At 37.3% G+C, this 21,751-nt stretch overlaps 2 protein-coding genes across 4 annotated transcripts in view; one reads left to right on the top strand and one right to left on the bottom strand.

Moving 5' to 3' along the window:
- Positions 1–21,751, bottom strand: part of LOC127959601 (protein unc-50 homolog) — a 922,469-nt gene that overhangs the window by 555,199 nt on the left and 345,519 nt on the right. The gene's annotated exons all lie outside the window — the stretch shown is intronic.
- The window catches only part of LOC127959591 (protocadherin-9), a 257,971-nt gene that overhangs the window by 163,991 nt on the left and 72,229 nt on the right, over positions 1–21,751 (top strand). For 2 of the 3 annotated variants that reach the window (XM_052558855.1, XM_052558854.1), the window contains one exon: positions 11,515–11,716. In XM_052558855.1, coding sequence (XP_052414815.1) covers positions 11,515–11,716 — 202 coding nt within the window. The remainder of the gene's footprint in view (positions 1–11,514; positions 11,717–21,751) is intronic. The other variant, XM_052558856.1, reaches the window with a different exon arrangement.

The following is a 21,751-nucleotide window of genomic DNA, read 5'->3' as shown; positions in this document are numbered from 1 at the left end:
CTAATGGTTAGAGAGTCGGACTCCCAATTGAAAGGTTGTGAGTTTGAGTCCAGGGCCGGCAGGAATTGTAGGTGGGGGGAGTGCATGTACAGTTCTCTCTCCACCTTCAATACCACGACTGAGATGCCCTTGAACAAGGCATCGAACCCCCAACTGCTCCCCGGGCGCTGCAACATAAATGGCTGTCCACTGCTCTGGGTGTGTGTTCACAGTGTGTGTGTGTGTTCACTGCTCTGTGTGTGTGCACTTCGGATGGGTTAAATGCAGAGCACAAATTCTGAGTATGGGTCACCATACTTGGCTGAATGTCACGTCACTTTCAATGGCTGTGCGAAGTTGCTGGATATTGGCAGGAACTGGAACACACTGTCATATACACCAATCCAGAGCATCCCAATATGCTCAATGGGTGATATGTCCGGTGAGTATGCTGGCCATGCAAGAACTGGGGTGTTTTCAGCTTCCAGGAATTATGTACAGATCCTTGCAACACGGGGCTGTGCATTATCATGCTGAAACATGAGGTGATGGTCGTGGATGAATGGCACAACAATGGGCCTCAGGATCTCATCCCAGTATCTCTGTGCATTCAAAATGCCATCAATAAAATGCACCTGTTTCTTTGTCCATAACATATGCCTGCCAATACCATAACCCCATCGCCACCATGGGGCACTTGATCCACAAAGTTGACATCAGCAAACCGCTCACCCACACGACACCATACACGCTGTCTGCCATCTGCCCTGTACAGTGAAAACCGGGATTAATCCACGAAGAGAACAACTCTCAAGTGCCAGATGCCATCGAATGTGAGCATTTTCCCAATCTAGTCAGTTATGTTGATGAGCTGCAGTCAGGTTGAAACCCTGATGAGGACGACAAGGATGCAGAAGAGCTTCCCTAAGACGGTTTCTGACAGTTTGTGCAGAAATCCTTTGGTTATGCAAACAAATTGTTGCAGCAGCTGTCCGGGTGGCTGGTCTCAGAAGATCTTGGAGGTGAAGATGCTGGATGTGGAGGTCCTGGGCTGGTGTGGTTACATGTGGTCTGTGGTTGTCAGGCCGGTTGGATGTACTGCCAAATTCTATGAAACGTCTTTGGAGATGGCTTATGATAGAGAAATTAACATTCAATTCAAGGGCAACAAGTCTGGTGGACATTCTTGCAGTCAACATGCCAATTGCACACTCAATAAAAACATGTGACATCTGTGGCAGTGTGCTGTGTGATAAAACTGCACATTTTAGATTTTATTGTGGCCAGCCTAAGAAACACCTGTGCAATACTCATGCTGTCTAATCAGCATCTTGATATGCCACACCTGAGAGGTGAATGGATTATTTCGATGAAGGAGAAGTGCTCGCTAACACAGATTTAGACAAATTTGTGAACAATATTTGAGAGAAATAGGCTTTTTGTGTACATAGAAAAAGTCTTACATCTTTGAGTTAAGCTAATGAAAAATGCGGGCAAAAACAAAAGTGTTGCGTTTATCATTTTGTTCAGTGAATATTTAGATATAATATTTATATATATATATATATATTAACATAATATATTAATTTATATTTATTAAATTATATTAATACCAACTGGATTGTATGCAAGTTTATTTAAGCAATAAGGTATGTAAGGCTGTGCTATATCTATATTTTGAAGATATTCATAGCTGAATTGGCATTGATCATATGTGAAGTGGATGCAATGTCTTTAACTGGGCTTGTATTCATAAACAGCCTGGCTTCAAGTGCTTTATTGAAACAACAGTATCTAGGAAATACAGTTCATTCAACAAACTAATTAACTTGCAACTTGGAAGATCTAGATATGATATGTAAACCAAGGTTAAAGTCTGCATGAAATGGTATTTCTTCTAAATGCATCCTTTTTGTTCTCATTGTAAATGATTAATTTATTTAGCTTTTCATTGACCTTGTAATTTTAAATCATAATGTCTTGATCTTCTAGTGAAATTAAAGTGTTCTCTCTAGCGACATACGCAGACTTTTCCAATCATTTAGCTATGCAGCCCACTTGAATGACGCTTCTTTATTGAAATCAGCTGCAAGCTTGCATTCAGATCCACCTCCATACAATCAACAACCAATGGTTTGAAGTTTTAAAGAAAATACACATTTCTATTTCATGTGACCTGTGCAGTGTCACTGTAGGTCAACAGGAATTTGTGTAATACTTGTTAAAGAGTGCTGGAACAATGTATGTAATCAGCATCCAGCTGTTATTTTGGTTTTGAATGACCCTTTAGCATACTCTTTGGTTTTCTTGGCTTCTCGGCTAGAGTCTGAATCGTGTTGTTACAGTCACTCCATACTGAGTGGAAACACACACACACACACACACTCAGTCAGTGAAGCACACAGTCTCTCTGCCTGGGTGAGGAGCTGTAAGCGTGTAGCTAATGCTTTGAGGCAGATCAGAAGAGGGTTTCAGAAGAGCAGCCCTTTACACTGCAGTGTGGAGGACTCGCTGACTCTCAGCACCGGACGCTCACAGCTGGGCTCGCCGCCAGAGAGGAGAAAGAGTAGAGCCAGAACCAAGATAAAGAGAGCTTGCTGGCAAAGAAAAGTAGAGAAATTCAGGTTCAAGAATGTGGCAAAGTACAATTAGCCCAGAGGGAACGACGCTAATCGCTTCCCTGTGTATCATGGTAACAATAGTTTCTGCCAAGATATTACACTTGCTACAACTATTAGTGATGCTTGCCTGACTAGTACTGTTAATATTACTCTTCCTTTTCTTAGAGTTTAGTGGTGTGTAACATGTCTTGCACTGTTTTCCGTGAATGAGCCCTCTTTTTTTACTACCGTTCCAAGTTTGGGGTCATTTAAATGTTTTAAGATAAGATTTTAGAACTATCTAATGTTCACCAAGGGTGCATTTCTTTGATAAAAGTTCAGTTCAAAAATTATATTTTTGCTATTTAAAATACCAGTTTTCGATTTGAATACATTAAAAAATTTCATTTAATCCTGATTCAAGTTAAGGCTGATTTTTCAGCATCATTACTTCAGATGTTTGTGTGTGTGTGTGTGTATAGTAAAAATGACATAGGAACATTTAAGAATCTTTTTAAGATTTTGTTTGTTTGTTTATTATTATTATTATTATTATTATTAATTTATTTCTAGATAATTATGGCTAATAGTAAGTTACTTTATTTTAAAATGTAATGATCTATGGTATTCTGGCAGAATCTATGGCTACTATGTCACGTCTCTGTGAGGATCATTCACTTAAGTGAGCTTATATATTAACTTGCCTACATTTAAATCTAATTAAATCTGCTGCACTAAGCGACCAAAAGGCCTCAGAAATGCTTAAAAAAAACTTGCACGCAGCCCTGACCCCCAGCACAAAACACACCAAAGCACATCCACCAGGAGATTTCTACTATTTCCATCAGGATGAGTCTACACATCCATTCACGCTAGCTGAGTGTCCAGAGGCGCCCCAAGCAGCACACACAATGAAAAAACAATACAAGCACAGCGCATGTTTTATTCACCTTTTGGGGGCATGTTAGAGCAGTTTCGGGGCTTGGAGGGCATGTTCTAGGGACACTGGGAGAAGAACCCCTCTTTAAAGCTGGTGTTTCATTCCTCTCAAGTCATGAATAGCTGTCCAGTCTGTGTGTTTGTGTAATGAAAGAGGTTTCCAGCTAGTTCTGCCCCGTACAAAAGGACGTTACGTGAGCTGCAAGGGTTGTATCTGTCCCCCTCATCTCACACATGTACGAAAATACTAAAGATGTTTTCTGTGACTGCGGACGACTGCAGATTGGCCCGGGTCTGCGTTTGAGCCACTGAGGCCAATGAAAGGATGGGAGGGAGGTCACAGCATTCTGCCTATAATGAGGAGCGAGGGGATCATTACCAGAGAACACATGCACTGAGAGCCACACTACAGAGAGCCGAGCCAAACGAGGCCTTCAGCGCTGCACAGAAACCTTCTCCTCTGATGTACGACGGAAACGAGGTGGAGAGAGAGGCATAATGGAGAAGGGGGAGGGAAAATGAGCTGATTTAAGTAGATAAAAAAGAAGGGACGGTGAAAAGAAAGAGGGCTACAAAAGACAAAGCGTGTAAGGTCCGTCCTCATCTGCTGCAGTGGCGCATTCAGACCAACAGAGGGCAGACAGCCTTTTATTATGACTCCAGACCGACTCCACATCTCCTGTATCGGTGCTCTGTTTCACGCCATAAAAACTCCTCCATAATGCAGGATACATATCTCTCACGCATTAGACCTTCAGCAACAATGATGCTTTCAAAAAAGTGTGTGCGTGCACATGTACTGTATATATATCTAGTATTTCACAAACACTGTTGGCAGTTCTACCAAGTTATTCTAGCGAGTTTTAAGTGACTACTTTTTCCACAGAAAACCCACTAACAAGTGTGTGGAAAGAGATAAACAACTATAAATGACAGATCTCATCTGAGGCATTGTGAAAAAAAAAAAAAAAAAAAAAGTTTCCTTTGGCTTTTGGTGGTTCACATATACAGTTTAACTGAAGCCAGCCTTTGTTTTAATGAGAATATCTATCTATCTATCTATCTATCTATCTATCTATCTATCTATCTATCTATCTATCTATCTATCTATCTATCTATCTATCTATCTATCTATCAAGCTTAATGATTCCATTAATAATTATATTAGTACTTTTGATAACCACTTGTCCAAAAATTATTTTGAACTTGGTATTTTATTTTATTTTATTTTATTTTATTTTACAGAGCCCAGTTTTTCCCATCTCATCAATTCAGTCTGCAAGCTCAATATTTTTTGCATTCAATTTGGCAGCGAATCTGTTTAATGGGTTTCATAAGCATCATCAAATGTGATAAATATAGCTAATTCTGGACTTTTACTTGAAGCTGAAAGCATAAACAAATCCAGCACAAAGATCTGATGAACAAACAAAACAAGCGGTGGAGATGAATGCGGATGCCAGATTTTCCAATTCCATTTCCAACTTTTACAAATCATCAGTAACCAGACTTCATGTGTTGCATTGGCAGAAGAATGCAGAACCATGGACAAAACTAAATGTCTTGAAGTCATTTGGTTCTGTGTAAGAACCATTCTAGATTCCTCATCGTAGTTGTGAGGTGTAGGGAAATCTGGTGTGCTGCTGTTTTGAATGCTCATGTGTGTTCTCTTGTGTTGTTGTGTAGAGGTCGATGATTCTGAGAAGCTGCAGCACAACAGCCGCGGTCGGTGCTTGTTTCAGCAGGTGGTGAGGCGTTGCTGGATTGGATTATTTTCTCGAGTGTGCAAGGTTGGAAGCAGCAGTGAGGTGGTAGACATTCCCTCTCCTTCCTTGAGCAATCTGAGCAATCGCTTGCAAATGAAAGGCACACCAGGGCTGCTATGGAAATATCCACGCTGAGACTAGAACCTTAATTTCCTGTCACAGGCTTGCTCTTTAATTTTGCGTGTATGCAACTACCTACACGTGTGAGTCATTGTGCGGATATATTAATCACTGTTTGAGTGATCTGCTGATTGCGCTATTACGGCTTTCTTTTCTTTTTTGTAAGTCTGTGTTGGTTTGCAAGCATACTCTCCACCATGACTCTAAGCTGAAAAGAGCAGTGGCATACTTGATGTAAAAATAAAAAAAAAAAAAAAAATTAAACAATTCCGACAAGCAATAAAAGCTTTTCTTCTCTAATAAAGGCTTTTTTTTTCAGCTCAAACAAAAGCTTTTTCCTGTGGGTCATGGTTTGATTGGTTAACTCAGGTTAGTGGGGTTACCACTATTGGTGCATTCAAACATTGCAGGAAGGTAGGAAGAAATTAACTTTTATTTAGCAAGGACACTGTTAATTAATCAAAAGAGATGGTAAAGTCATTCAAAATACTACACAGTTTGTCTATTTCAAATAAATGCTGTTCTTTTGAACATTCTATTTATTAAAGGGGTCAAATGATGCGATTTCAATTGTTCCTTTCTCTTTGGAGTGTTACAAGCTATTGGTGCTTGAAGAAGAAGACTAAAGTCTCAAATCCAAAGAGATTTTCTTTATCAAAGTTAAGACTCTGTCAAGCCCCCCTAAAACGCCTCGTTTAAACATGCCCCCACGTCTCTACATCACTATGTGGAAATATTTTTGTAATGCCGCCCAAATTTTCATGCAAAGATAGAAGGCATGGTTTATGTATCCACAATTATTGTTGAATCAGCCAGTGAGATCCATAGAGGATCTACAATAATCTACAGTATTTGAAAAATGATGTGTTTTTTTTGGATTTTAAAGCATGTCAACATATTATTTTACTCCAAATAAACAAAATAATGATCTTTAAAAAAGCATAATATGACTCCTTTAAATAATTCAAGAAAATACCACACCTTGCACAAAAAAAAAACAAAAAACAAAATAAAAATATGTAGCAGCTTGACTGTCAACACTGATCATGTTTTTGAGCACTAAATCACCATATTGGAATGATCTATGTAAAACAAAATAAAGAAAATATTAGTAGTAGTGTATATATTGTATGTATATGTATATATATATATAATATGTATATATATCTATACCATTTAGCAGGCAAACACCTTTGTTTTCCACTTATGACTATTCAGAAGCAGCTGTGCATTCTAACTAAATGAAATGGAAGATTATTGTTATTCAATCACGGCAGTCAGATATTTCCTAACATTTTCTTGTATCAATGGCAGAGTAGTGTTGTATAAATCCGTTCGTCCAAGTAACTGAAACCGGCTCTATTTTTGCATCTCGCATATGACACCACAAACTCACTTTCTCTTTTTAATGCAACATCCAGCTTCTCAGTTCTTCTTCATTTCTTCTTCTCAGCTTCTTCATGTTTTAAGAAAATATAAATAATAAAACTTGTGCATTGCCATTTATGGTTCCATGAATTACCTTTGACATCCATGGAACCATTCCATAAAAAAAGCACCTGCTGCAAGGTTGGTTTCAGGTGTGAAAGAGAGCACTTTTTTTTTTCTGACAGCACGCTTGCTTGTGGTGGAAATGGAGGGGGTTGTTAGCATCTCCACCCCTTGGGAGAAACACTGAGAGATGGAGGCAGCGAGAGGTGCGTTTGCCAATGCGTCCCATGAGATCCAGACAGAAACAGCAGTCTATTATTTCTCAGACATGTAGCATCCGGCTGCAAAAATCTCCCTATTCACACGGAGGACAGAGAAAATTGGATTTGAGAATGCTGACCTTATATGTGAAATGTTCTTGATGCAGACTTAAAATCATCACGTTAAGAACAGATATAGCAGTGAATTAACTCTAGCCAGATTTGTTGTGCCTCCGAAAGAATTACGGAAGATGTTCTGAGGTTTTGTGACATTTGCTGGAAAGTTCCAGCAAACTCTGGAGCTGATCTCTACACAGAGACCTGATCTGCCACTAAACCTCGATAACAGTTCTCAGACGACGATGACTTTTGCCGAGCAGGAGGCTAGGTTAAACCCAGACTTAACGCAAATCCATTAAGCGCTACTCTGTTGGATGTGAAGCACTCATAAGCAAGCCCTGAAATTCCTCCTTAGAAAAACTGACATAAGCCTGAAACGTAGGAAATGTAATTCATTAAAGATCTGCATGTTCGCAGATTTGTTTATGCATGCCGTAATTGCCTATTTACTTGCAGCCAAAGATGTCTCAATTTTCTGAAAAGCGCTTTAGAGGCATCCACTTTCTTTTCTTTTCCTTCTTCGCTCCTGAGCCCTGAGTGAGGGAATCGCGTGGCGAGATCGACTCGCACATCTTTGAGCCGGAAACTTCTGTGACACTGATTCTGTGTACTTTGACAAGGACAAACATCTTTGCTGAAGTGGCTATGTATGCTTTGCACCAGTGCCGTCGCCAGCGCATTTGGCCCGTTTCGATATAAAAACATGCCGCTAATATGGGCTGACAAGCATGATAAGCCATGATTGCATGTAAATTGGCAGAGGCGAAGGTTTAAGCTGGTCTTATGCTAATACAGCAGTGAGTGACTGCTGGGCAAACACACAAATACACACACACATTTATGCCCACATTGACTTTCACATGGTGTGAGGCGCAGGCACACGGGGTCCTGTACTAACTTTTGGAGAATTGAGAAAATGTTGCATGAATATTTCTCACTGGCCATAAAGCTTTATTTCGGATCATGTTTTATTAAAGATATATTTTTGGACCATTGAAAACAGGATTAATTTGCCATTTTTCTTTGCATATTTGTGATAAGCAGCACAGGTCAATGTGTCCCTCGAGATGAGCCAGAGTCTGTCAAATTGCCACAAAAACAAAACTGGGTGTCATATTTATGATTTGGTGGCTTAATACGAGAAATATATACACATATAAACCTCTTTTTATCCCTTTTTTCTCTCCAGTAAAAAAAAAAAAAAAAATATATATATATATATATATATATATATATATATATATATATATTCTTACAATAAGATCAATTTATGTAAGAAACAGAATTACATAAACCACACAGTATTCATTCATTCATTTTTTTTTCTTTTTAAGATTTATGATTTATTTAAATGTCAATGTCAATAAGATAAAAACATACCAAGAAAATATCCTGCATAACATTTAAGTCATCTTGTTTTTTTTTTCTTCTTAATTTTATTTTATTTGCTTCACCATTTAATTTACCAGCTAATTAAAGTCTTTCAGTTCTATTTCCCCAATCAGTTCAGTTTTAACACACATGCATTCATGCCTCATTAAATATTTTAAACTATGCACACATAAGTAGCCATAATACATTATCACTGCATATAATGTGTGTGCATTAAGTCTTGGTTTATAATTGAAGTGTGATCACATACCTGTGCATTCATCTCATGGTGGTTTGCGTATCACGCTGGGACATTAGAGGTGTAGTATTTCACTCTGCAAGCTGATCTATACACAATATTGCTCTGATGATATCGTGTTGTGATAGAGATTAATGCTGTGTGTGGTTTTTGGCAAAACCCAAGGATATCACATGAATAAAAATACTACACAGGGCTTGCGGTTTAGCGAGTATGTAATATCCTTCATATATATTACTCAAATGATGTGTGTGAAGTTGTAGTGGGATCAGTCAGAACTGTACAGTATGTACGTGCACACACAGACAGTTTAAAAGACACATCTCTGTGATAAAACTGCAATTTAACACTTCAAACAGACTGTGCCACCAACACCAACAACTCAAATCACAAGTAAATAATCCCAAGTAAAATGACTGTCTGAAACAAACTTAACCTGAAATGTCCCCTGTTTACTACTATAAACAACAATCCTCATGCTTTCATGCATCATTTTGTGATGTGAGTGGTCAAAAGGTGAAAAGGTCATTGAGATTGTTCTGAGCCCAGAGATCTGAGAAGTGAGCCGCTGTGGTTTGTCCAGCTTAAGTGGTCCGTAGTTCAGGCTGTCATGCTGAAGCTACCGTTCGCCTCTTTTTTACCTCTAATTGAATGTCACTTACTTTCTGAAACGCTCCAAATTATATAATGAGGTCATTTGCATAGCGCTGAGATTGGCTGACCTTTGCTTTTGCCAATAATTACAGCAGAGTTGTCTAAGACATTCGACAGAAATTGTGCAAAAAAAGACAACTTCTCTCTCAGAAAGGTTAGTGGAGAGCTCGGTGCTAGACTTTGCGAAATGTCATTAGAATTTCTTGGAGTATGCTCAAAATTAACAAGTGACCGAGATCAGCAATGCAAGAAAATATTTTCTTGAAAAGCAACAAGAACTGTGCTTGGTTTAAATTACGTGTGCAATTATTTCCCAGTAATTGCATCGGAGAGGTTGTTTGTGTACAGTACCAGCGTGTTGGATTGTGCATAAGTTATTGTGTATGCAAGTGATGGAAAGCTCGCAGATGTAAAATGCTACAGGCTTGCTGCATCATCAAGACCTTTTGATGATGATGCCGGAACATTCACACGGTTTTGAGCCTCTGTGCCCAGTGTGAGCACATGGCATGTGAACTGGGACACTCTGGCCAGGCCGTGCCAACCCAGCAGTGTTATTCCGCCAACGCCTACCAGCGCTGTGGGCAGAGCCTGTGCTGACCGGCCATCGCCAGAGCACTGAACATAGAACACACCACCTCTATCACAACAACTCATTAAACTGGTCAAAAGTTTCGGGGCAGTCAGATTAGATTTATTTATGTATTTTTATTTATTTATTTATTTTATTATTATTTTTTTTCAGAAAGGATGCAATAGATGTAGCAAAAGTGACAGTAAAGACTAATGTAATAAAATAGTTATATTTTAAATAAATTCTGTTCTTTTCAACTCTATATTCATTCAATTTTCATCAGTCAACATGATGATGATGATGATAATAAATGTTTATTGAGCAGCAAATCAGAGTATTAGAAAGATTTCTAAAGGATCATGTGACACTGAAGACTGGAGAAAATAATCTGAAAATTTTTGCTTTGCATCACATTTTATATTCATAAATTACACTTCAAAATGTGTTCAAATAGAAAACACTTATATTAAACTGTACATTTAAAGTACATGTGTTGCATCACATGAAAGTAATTTAATTTCACAATTTATTAAAATAATAATAATAATAATAATAATAATAATAATAATAATAATAATAATAATAATAATAATAAAGCGGTTTTAAATTGTAAATTTTATTGTAAAAATGTAATGCTGTTTCTAATGATGTTGCATCACAGGAATTCATAACATTTTAAAATATATAAAAATAGAACACACTTATTTTAAATAGTACATTTTATGTTCCTGTGGCTCAGTGGCAGAGCATTGCGTTAGCAGTGTAAAAGGTTGTGGGTTTGATTCCCAGGGAACACAGACATACTGGTCAAAAAAAATAAATAAATTGTATCCTGAATGCACTGTAAGTCGCTTTGGATAAAAGCATCTGCTGAATGCATACTTGTAAACTTATTTTGCTAAACGTATCTAAATGTTCCATTTTAAAATATATTAAAATAGAAAACATATTGCAAGTTTTATTGTATATCTATCTATCTATCTATCTATCTATCTATCTATCTATCTATCTATCTATCTATCTATCTATCTATCTATCTATCTGTCTGTCTGTCTATGCCACTTCTCATCATTTTACCTCACATGCTGGCATGTCATAACACCGTCATTTTGAGTGATTATTAATAAATCATATAATTAGTGCATTACGCAGAATCCACTGTACACATGATGTCATACAGTATGTTGTTTAGTGCCGAGAGCTTTGTAAAGTGAAACGTGACTTGTGTTTGCTGTGCCGAGGTACAATTTTGACCAAATGAAATCCAAAACATACTATTTGTTCAGAAAATTAATTTCTATAAAAGTCAACAAATCCCTCATCTGTCAAATTAGTAATTCAGTCTCAATCCACGATATAGACTGAAAGTGGGCGGATGATTGGGTAAGAGGGAGACATGCGTTAACGTGTGGCTCTGTCTCTCTGCTCTCTGGTTTTATAGTCGCAGCGGCGCGTCACGTTTCACCTGCCGGATGGGTCTCAGGAAAGCTGCAGTGATAGTGGGCTGGGGGACCATGAGCCTGTGGGCAGTGGGCCACTCCTCTCACACCCTCTCCCTCTGGTGCAGGCGCAGGACGAGTTCTACGAGCAGGCCTCTCCGGACAAGAGGACCGAAGCGGACGGCAACTCGGACCCCAACTCTGGTAAGCCAGCTCTAGTTACTCTCCTTCTCTCTTTGTCTCTGCTCTTCTCTGAACTTAACAGAGGAGGAGGAGCTGAGCCAGAGAGCAAGATGAATATCACAGATGATAGTTTTCATTATACGCCTTCCCACTCAATGTGTATAACAATTTAATGTTGTGCAATAACAGTTTACAATGTAAATATAGAGTGCTCTCACGATACACAGAATGAAGTTTGCACAAGTGAATGTAGTTGTAATAAATAAGAGATGGGTAGAGGAAAAATTGCATAATTATGCGTATTTGTGCAGAAACGCAGTAGATGTGCATTAAGAGATCCAGAAGATGTGTGTAATGCTAAAAATAAGCCCTCTCAGCAATGTTTCGTTTACTGTGTTTTTGCTTTACACATCATATTAACTAGTTTCAGCGTGACGTTTCCAGCATTTCTTTCTGTTCACGCTGAACTCTTGATGCTGTGCGTAATGATAGAAGTCCTGGTAATCAGAATATATATGTGATTTAATGTATATTTATGTCAGTCGGTGGGATTCACAGATACCAAATATCATGTTTATTTCAGTGTTACTTGCTCTTTACAAATATACTTTATAAATATGCTGTCTTGTATAATTATTTGAGATTCGCCCATTTATACTGTGTGTGTGTCTGTGTGAGTATATCAATTGCTTGGTAACACAAATTGCTAATAAGCCAATCACATGGAAGCATTTAGGCATCTGGAGTTCAAACCGAGCATCAGAATCGGGAAGAAAGGAGATTTAAGAGACTTTGAAAGTGGGATGGTTGGTGGTTGGTGGTGGCTGGTCTGAGTATTTCAAATAATGCTGATCTACTGGGATTTAAGTGCACAACCATCTCTAGAATTTACAGAGAAAGGCCCCAAAACAGAAAATATCCAGTGAGTGGCAGTTGTGTGGACAGACTGGTCAGAGTTGATAGAAAGGCAACAGTAACTCAAATAATCACTCGTTGCAACCAAGGTATGCAGAATACCATCTCTAAATGCATAACACATAGAACCCTGGGGCAGATGGGCTACAGCAGCAGAAGACCACACCGGGTGCCGCTGCTGTCAGTGAAGAACAGGAAACAGAGGCTACAATTCACACAAGCTCACCAAAATTACACAATAGAAGATTGGGAAAAAAGTTGTCTGGTCTGATGAGTCTCGATTTCTGCATTGACATTCAGATGGTAGAGTCAGAATTTGGCGTAAAGAACATGAAAGCATGGATCCATCATGCCTTGTCTCAACGGTTCAGGCTGGAGGTGGTGGTGAAATGGAGTAGGGTATATTTTCTTGGCACACTTTGGGCCCCTAAGTACCAACTGAGCATCATTTAAATGCTACAGCCTACCTGAGTGTTGTTTCTGACCATGTCCATCCCTTTATGACTTCAGTGTATCCATCTTCTGATGGCTACATCCAGCAGGAAAATGCATCATGTCACAAAGCCCAAATAATCTCAGACTGGTTTCTTGAACATGACAATGAGTTCACTTTACTTAAATGGCCTCCACAGTCACCAGAGATTGCAAATCTGCAGCAACTGTGTGATACTATCATGTCAATATGGACACAAATCTCAGAGGAATGTTTCCAACACCTTGTTGAATCTATGTCATGAAGAATTAGGACAGAGGTCATAAAACAATGCTCAGGTAGGCTGTGGCATTTAAACGATGCCCAATTGGCACTAAGGGGCCTAAAGTGTGCCAAGAAAACATCCCCCACACCATTACACCACCACCACCAGCCTGCACAGTGGTAACAAGGCATGATGGATCCAGGTTGACGCCAAATTCTGACTCTACCATCAGAATGTCTCAACAGAAATCGAGACTCATCAGACCAGGAAACATTTTTCCAGTCTATAAAGTAGTGTAATGGAGTTGTAGTGGAGACGAGTGGTACCCGGTGGGGTCTTCTGCTGTTGTAGCGCATCCGCCTCAAGGAATTGCGTGTTGTGGCTTCACAAATGCTTTGCTGCATACCACGGTTGTAACGAGTGGTTATTTCAGTCAAAGTTACTCTTCTATCAGCTTGAATCAGTCGGCCCATTCTCCTCTGACCTCTAGCATCAACAAGGCATTTTCTCCCACAGGACTGCCACATACTGGATGTTTTTCCCTTTTCACACCATTCTTTGTAAACCCTAGAAATGGTTGTGTGCGAAAATCCCAGTAACTGAGCAGATTGTGAAATACTCAGACCGGCCCGTCTGGGACCAACAACCATGCCACGCTCAAAATTGCTTAATTCACCTTTCTTTCCCATTCTGACATTCAGTTTGGGGTTCAGGAGATTGTCTTGACCAGGACCACAAACCTAAATGCATTGAAGCAACTGCCATGTGATTGGTTTATTAGATAAATGCATTAATAATAAATTGAACAGGTGTTCCTAATAATTCTTTAGGTGAGTATATATATATATAAATTGGTGAATCTCACATGCTCAGATCATATTTCACCATTAAAGAGAACATATGCTGAATATTTAACACAGATAAAATTAAGCTTATTTAAGGACCATTTGAATTATTATTATTATTATTATTATTATTATTATTATTATTATTATTATTATTATTATTATTATTATTATTATTATGTGCCAGTTACATACAGTTCTCAGATTATAATTTAGTAAAATAATGATTGAATACTATAATAAAGTTGTTCAAATTAAATTAATAAAATTAACAATAAATGGCAATAAAAAAAAAATGTACATAAAAGTGTAAAACATAAGATGTTTTACTATTTTAATATATTTAAGATATTTTTTAATCTTTAAAATAATGAGAATCACATAATTTGTTGAACTGTGGTAAGCAGCATTTTTTATTTATTTATGTATTCATTAATTTATACTTTTTTTTCTGGAGAAAGTGCTAAATTATCAAAAAAAAAAAAAAAATCTAAAATACTAAAATGGTCACTGCTCAGCAAAAATATATTTTCTCGTTTCCTTTCCTCTTTCCTCTTATTTTGAGGTGAAATATGAGCTGGATCTGTTATTGACAGCTTTGTGAGAGTCATCCAAATGCCCCCCAAAACTTTAAATCAGCTAAATAAAAAACAAATAACATTTCCCGAAAAAAAAGCTAAGGTTTGTACTATTGTAAAAAAAATAAAAAAATAAAAAATGCTTTAAAATGAAAACGATCCTTGTAATATTGCTCATCTAAACAGTTTGAACCAGCAGAACTTCATTCTCACCTTGAGTAAAATTAGCAAAGGTCAGTCAAAAGAAGACATTTGATTTATATGTCACCACAGGGTTTGAGGTCACTTCCTGTGTGAAAAGAGCTATGATGGAAGTATGTGTATTTATACGCTAATGGTCAGTTGTGTCTCTCTGGGCTGACAGAGTGAAGCTCTTTTGGGCTCAGCACGTACTTGATTTATTTAGCGATGATTTCCCTGTTGGGGTCTCATGCGGCAAAGATGTTCAGTTTTTATATTTCCAGCCATAGCACTCCATGACCTACTTTTCCCATCACAGAGAGCCATAGATCTGCTCCAGCACCTGTTTTGCCCAAGGTCAGAGATAGTTAACGTGCGCACGTTTGTACCTCACCATTCATTTGAGTGGTTTAACTAGTTTTTTTGCACCAGGATATTCTCAGATTTTTCACGCAGATTTTTTTATTGGTCTCTAAAGATTCACTATAGATGTCACGCATGTATCCGTGAGACTTTGCGTCTTTTCTTGCTATTAATATGATATTGAAAGTGTGATCTAGTGCAGAGCGGCACAACTCAAGTGTCTCCTTTTAATTTGATGAGAGAGGGGGGAGCCCAGAAACAATCATTTGCATAAGGTAGGTGATAATTGCTCTTTTTAATGGAATTGATGGTGGTGTACACACCAATTATCTACAAGCTCTTAAGCCTGGTAATTAATTAGCACACAAATGGCCATGGTGCCATGGAGACCGGCATATAATCAAATATTGGACACACACAGGGGCTATATTGGGAGCATCGCCAAGCTCGGATGGCAGCATCAATTAGAGGTCAGTAAGAAATGAGATGAACAAATCAAATTGAGCTTCTTTTACGTCACCGGGGTCTCAGTAGCACAGGGAGCATCAAACTCCCATTTTGTTGCTCAAACTCTGCCAACTTTCAAAATAACTTTAAAGATGTGCATTGGTGTAGAATCTGGTGTGGACCTTTGGGACATTTTCCTACCAAAGCCAAAATATAACGATTAGTGATTTCAAAGATACTGACTGCAAGATAGATAACTGATGGTTTCTGGATTACAGATGAATCCTACCTCTATCAGTCTTAAATGAAAGGGGACTGTAATCTCAAGCCTGGTCCGTTGGCTTCGGTATGGATCAGTGTGCATTGGTAAAGTCGGAGATGTTCATTAATTAAGCATATCAAAAGGTTCATCTAAACTCCTGCTGCTCAGACTGTGAAAGTACTGCAGTGCAGAAAAAAGTTAATTTCACTCGACTTATGAACTAAACACTCTTTGAAGTGTGTTTGCTTGTGTGTGTATTACAGATGGTGCACAAAAGTGTGTATATATACACACGTTCATTTATAAATATAAAGTTAATTCCTTGCACACTGCAGTTCAAAAGTTTTGGGTGGGTACAATTATTATTATTTTTTTTATATATAAAAAATACTTTTATTAAGAAAGGGTGCATTTAATTGTCTGTAAAAACTTACTAACACAACACTGAAAGTTATAGAAAATATTTTTGGAGTATCAAATCAAAATATTTTTGTCTTATTTAATTTAACATATTCAATCAACAGATTTCTGAAGGATTATGTGCTACTGAAACCTTCTGAAACGTCAGCCGTGTCTAATAATATTTTAAGATACATTGGAACCCGAAAACAGTCATTTTAAATAGTAAAAATGTTGAACTATTTTTACACAAATAAATGCACTCAATGATTTCCTCCATAAACATTTCCAAATCTTACTGACCACATACTTTTGAATGCTAGTGTATGTCATTCTAGTAAAATATGCAACCATGAATGCTGCGACGAACCAAGTATTCCTTTAATAACATAAGGCCATATACAAGGTCACAGATTCTGTGAAAACTCAATCTACCTGAACCCAGAGTGTCACACAATGCTCTTTCTGAATAGCAGTTAACAAAAGCGGTGAAAACATACGCCTCTGTGGGTCGCCTGCACTCAGATGCCATGGAACGCTAGTTTCTAGTATGTGGAGCCATTGTGTGCCGCGTACAAATCTCTCTATGCCTGCATGCTCAGCGAGTTCAGGAAGCAGTCTTCTGTAAAAACTGGCTGTGAGGATTAATTTGTCAACTTCTGATGATCTGTACCAACCACAGGGAACCAAGGGTTCGAGGTTGTTGTGCAGATTGAATTAATCTCCAAAGTTGCGAGCATTTATCTCTTATTTTCTTTCTTCTGGATTTACCCCTGCTCTGGTGTTAAACTTGTTTGTTACCTTATGCAAAAGAACCACAAGCTCCATTTTTGTTTTGTATGCTGCTGACAGAACTGTCAACGTCAATTCCTGGCAACAACTTAAGAACGCAGGGAAACATGAATCTGAGTGGGCTCCATTTGGACTCGGTGGGAGATCCCGACATCCCGCTCCGCGTGTGTAGGCTTCAGAAAGCTGATTTCCTTCGCCACAAAAAAATATTTGAACAAAAGCAACCATCTGAGATGATAATTACGGGATACTGTTAAGCTCTGCAATTCAGGGGTTTGAGAAAAAAACAACAATTTTTGAGCATTTGTAAGGAAGTGACTTGGATCTAAAATACGAGTCGCAGCGGCTGTGTTTGTGAGCCTTATACTTCCTTTGGTTTTCAGAGGCGAATTTATTCTACCTTTATTCTGTGCAGCTGTTGTTAATTGCGAATACATATGCATTAGTATCTAATTAGCAATTATGCAGATTGCCTAATTATTTTTATATTTTCAATCCAAAGGTATTAAGCTAGCGGATGGTAATTGTAGGTCAGCATTGCATGCGCCACTACTTTATACAGAAAAAAAAAAAAAAAAAGATGTTTATCAAGAAGATTTTTTGACACAACTTTATATGTGTAATTTAAAAGCTAGAAAGGCTCATTTTAATCTTCCGGGAATCTTAAATGATTTGCAGAAGTGTTTTAAATGCTTTGCGATTTCAACGTCCTCTGGAATAATTACCCGCATTCATTCTCAGGTTGCTGTGCTGCAAATGTGCGATTTAATTTGTAATCTAATAACTCTGGGTTATAATTGGTGGTTGAGATGGTGGTGACTGAATACGCCAGGCACATATACAATAACCCATAGCTGTTTATTTATTGATGCATGATTTAATGCCTTGGGTTTACAGTTCAGTTCAGATAATTAAAGATTCAGTTGCCTGAAGCTGTATTCTCTTTGAGGGGAGCCTGGGTAAGTGATTGGTGGTTTTAGTGAAGCACGTATAGCAGGCAACCTTGAAATAAATAATAATTAAACCTTACAGTATCTTTAAATGTTAAACCACAGATCATTTTTCAGCTTTATTTGTCCTTGATTTGAGGCATGCATTATGCTGGTTGTTGCTTTGGAGTTGGTTAAAAATACATACAAAGTGAACTTTTCTTCTAGCGAGTCAGTTTGTGAGAATAAATGGGTTTGTGAATTGTACCACTTCATTCTTTGCTTTTAGTTTTGCTCCTGTTCTGGAGAGTTTGGTTTTATAAAGTGCCTTTAAATTAAACATGTACGGTTTGCGTGCTATGAGAGCCAAAATCCACTCATATTATTCAGAAGCACAGCTTCCGTTCACTGTGGACTTCATGGTGGAGTCGAATGGAAAGATGTCGTGTTTTGTAAGCATGTTTTTGACTACATGGAGTTGAATGCCAGCGTCTGTTCGTGGTCCTCCGATGTTTAGATGCCAGTAGAGATGGCAAAAATGTATCCGCTATTTTTTCATTAATTTATTTAATTTGTTACCCAATTAACAGCACTTATTACTTTTCATTTTTGACTTTAACATTTTTATATTTTTGTACAATAATGTCAGCGCAGTGCTGGGTTAAGAGCCACTGTGATACAGCACATTAATTCTTGGGTCTCCATTTTCCCATTGTGTTTCTAAACAGAATCGATAATGATACCTTAATAATTCTGTAAGAACTGAAATACTAAGTCATGGATGCTAAGCATGTTCACGCAGCTTCTATGGGAGAACATCCACACAGCGACAGGCCACACGCTTCTCAAAGAAGAGTGCAGAAAAGATGAAGTGCACAGGAAAATCAAGCAGGACAGGAAGTGGGGAGGTGCCAGGAAGAGAAGGCGCGTTCGTGGAGTAATGAGGATTCAAGGCAAACACGACTCTGTCAATCATTTGCCTTTGTGGAAATACTGAAATTAATTACTCAATGTTGGCAGGATGCCATGTTTGCCGTGCATGACTGCTAGTGCTGACAGCGGGCCAGGAGTGAGATGAATGAGTGATCGCAGGAAGAAGAGAGATTATGACTGTTTGACAGATGGATTTCTGTGTAATGTGGCAAAAAGAGAACGGTGGGTGTGGCAGAGTATTATAGTATAGTAAGGTATTGTTCATGCTAAATAACAGTCCGCTTGTCTGAGGTCTCAGTGGGTAATCATACATAACATACTGTACAACAAACATCACAACTCCTTTTTAGATATTAAGGTCAAATGAGAGCACACAAATCATCTTCTATCATCTTTCTTCTCACATAATGTAATTTAACTGAAATTATACAACAACTTATTTGGTAAGGAGTCAGGTTATAATTGGAATGATAATGTAAAACTAACTTATTATTATTATTATTATTACAAAATAAACCCCTTCATGATCATACAGGATCATGTATCACCCGAAAGGACTTATTTTTATTGACCAGTTAGCTGTGCATATTTACCACACTTATAACCTGAATATTTTTTTTATAATAAATGTATTATTATAAATGCATATAGTTTTTTTTTTTTTTTTTTTTTTTTTTTTTTTTTTTTAACAGAAATACCAGTGAATCACTTCCATAGTCTCTGTAATGTTGTTTTCGTAGTATTTACAGTTTGTTGTTGTCTAATGGACCGCCTGGCTATAGTTGTATTTGTTTATTACGGAATGTATTTACCGACACATTTATTTTTCTCATGCATCTCCTGTTTCCTTTTCTTTTTCCCTGGATCCCTCGCAGTGCTAAACTTTAATTTTACACGGTACCACGGCAAGGGGAAGGGCCCTTTATGCAATTAACTAATTAATCTAATTACTAAGTTCATAATTAATTGTGTAATTAAAAAGATTTCACTGAGATCCCACCTACAGCGTGGAAGCACCGCTACCGCATAAAATATCAGGAATTGCATCCAGAGCTTGTGTTCACGTCGTGTCAACAGGGTCTGATTACACGAGGCGAATGAGATTCAATCAGCTGCATTTGCCTTGATGATATAATTATTTCTGTTTGATTTGTTAATGATGCTTTGAAAAAAAATATGCTTAAAAGCAGCTTTAGTAAATCTACTACATATTTTCAAGGTATTATTTACAGTAGTCAAAGTGAAGACAGCTGAGTGAGAATTTTATATATATATATATATATATATATATATATATATATATATATATATATATATATATATATATATATATATATATGTATATGTAATATTATTATTATTATTATTTTCTGGTGCACGTTTGCTCCTAGAGAATGTCCACTTGTTTCTGACTTGTAATGATTTTCTTGCACTTCATGTTGTTTACTAAGATTTCAACGCTGACCATGCTCAAAATTGAGCTACAAAAACAGTTTTTTTCATGAAGAGAGTAGAAACAGTAAACACTCTAGTCTAATGGCATTGAGAATCACAATTTTAACCAATTCACTGAAACAAACAATTTGGAAGAAGCAGGGACAGACTGTTACAACTTCATGATAAATTAATATAAATGAATGTATTATTTATAAAAAAGTAATATATTTATATCATCATCACCACCAAAAGAATGGGACGGCTCACAGCAGTATGACCTCAACAATTATTTATAGTTAACTTTTTTTTTTTCTTTTTTTTTTTTACAATAAGATAAAATGTGAAATAAATAAATACATAAAATTAGTTGTTGCTAAAGTGAACATTTCGAATTTGAACTTGATGTGCTAAAAACTGTAAATGAACAAAAACAAAAAAAACTACTAAAATGTATTAAATGTATACCATTTTTTAAATTAAAATATAAAAATAAAATCTATTTCATAACTTACTGTCTTCTTATTATTATTTAAATGACACTTAAGTTTTCTTGTTTGTTTTGCATTTAATTAAAATAGAAACAGACATTGAAATAAGAAAATGTTATTAAAACTAAGTCTTAAGCCAAATATATATTTTGATATATTTTGTATATATTTTTATCACACTACAAAGTTTTGTCAATAGTTTGACCTGTGGGGAATATAGTTAATTAGTGATGAGAGAGGTGTATGTTTTACAAGTGTACTATATTAAACTAGCCTATGCTAGTTGATGTATACCAGGTGTGTTTTATTTGACTTGACTTGATCTGATCTGATCTGTATGATGCTATTATCATCCCTCCCACATTTTTGGCTTCTAGCAAGTAAAGATTTCATGAAGCAGACAGATAGCAGCCGAAGTGTGAGGAGGCGGTGAAGCAAAGCAGAGAAAAAGTTACTCAAAAGGTCAGAATTCACTCTCAATGAGAGAAGAGAGTGAAACAAAGAGCAGGCAGAACACTGTTAATTTCACGATTAATATACTGATGTATACACTAATGGAGACACTTGTTGCTATTAAACCGAGGAAGGTGCATTGGAAAAACTGGAAAGCCGTCGACACCAATCTAAACCTACAAATCAAACAGACTCTGTGTCGTACTCTATTCACAAACTATACTAATGCATGTTTGTTCAGCTCACATGTGCTAACCACATCAGATTGACGGTCCAGATGTGAAGCGTCTCGGCCTTGATACCATTCGTAAAACGAGACGCAAACATGCTCTTCTGC

This window comes from Carassius gibelio, chromosome B6 (assembly GCF_023724105.1).
Source record: "Carassius gibelio isolate Cgi1373 ecotype wild population from Czech Republic chromosome B6, carGib1.2-hapl.c, whole genome shotgun sequence".
Classification (NCBI taxonomy): Eukaryota; Metazoa; Chordata; class Actinopteri; order Cypriniformes; family Cyprinidae; genus Carassius; species Carassius gibelio.
Note: the sequence above shows the minus strand (reverse complement) of the source record. Positions and strands in the feature narration are given on the sequence as shown.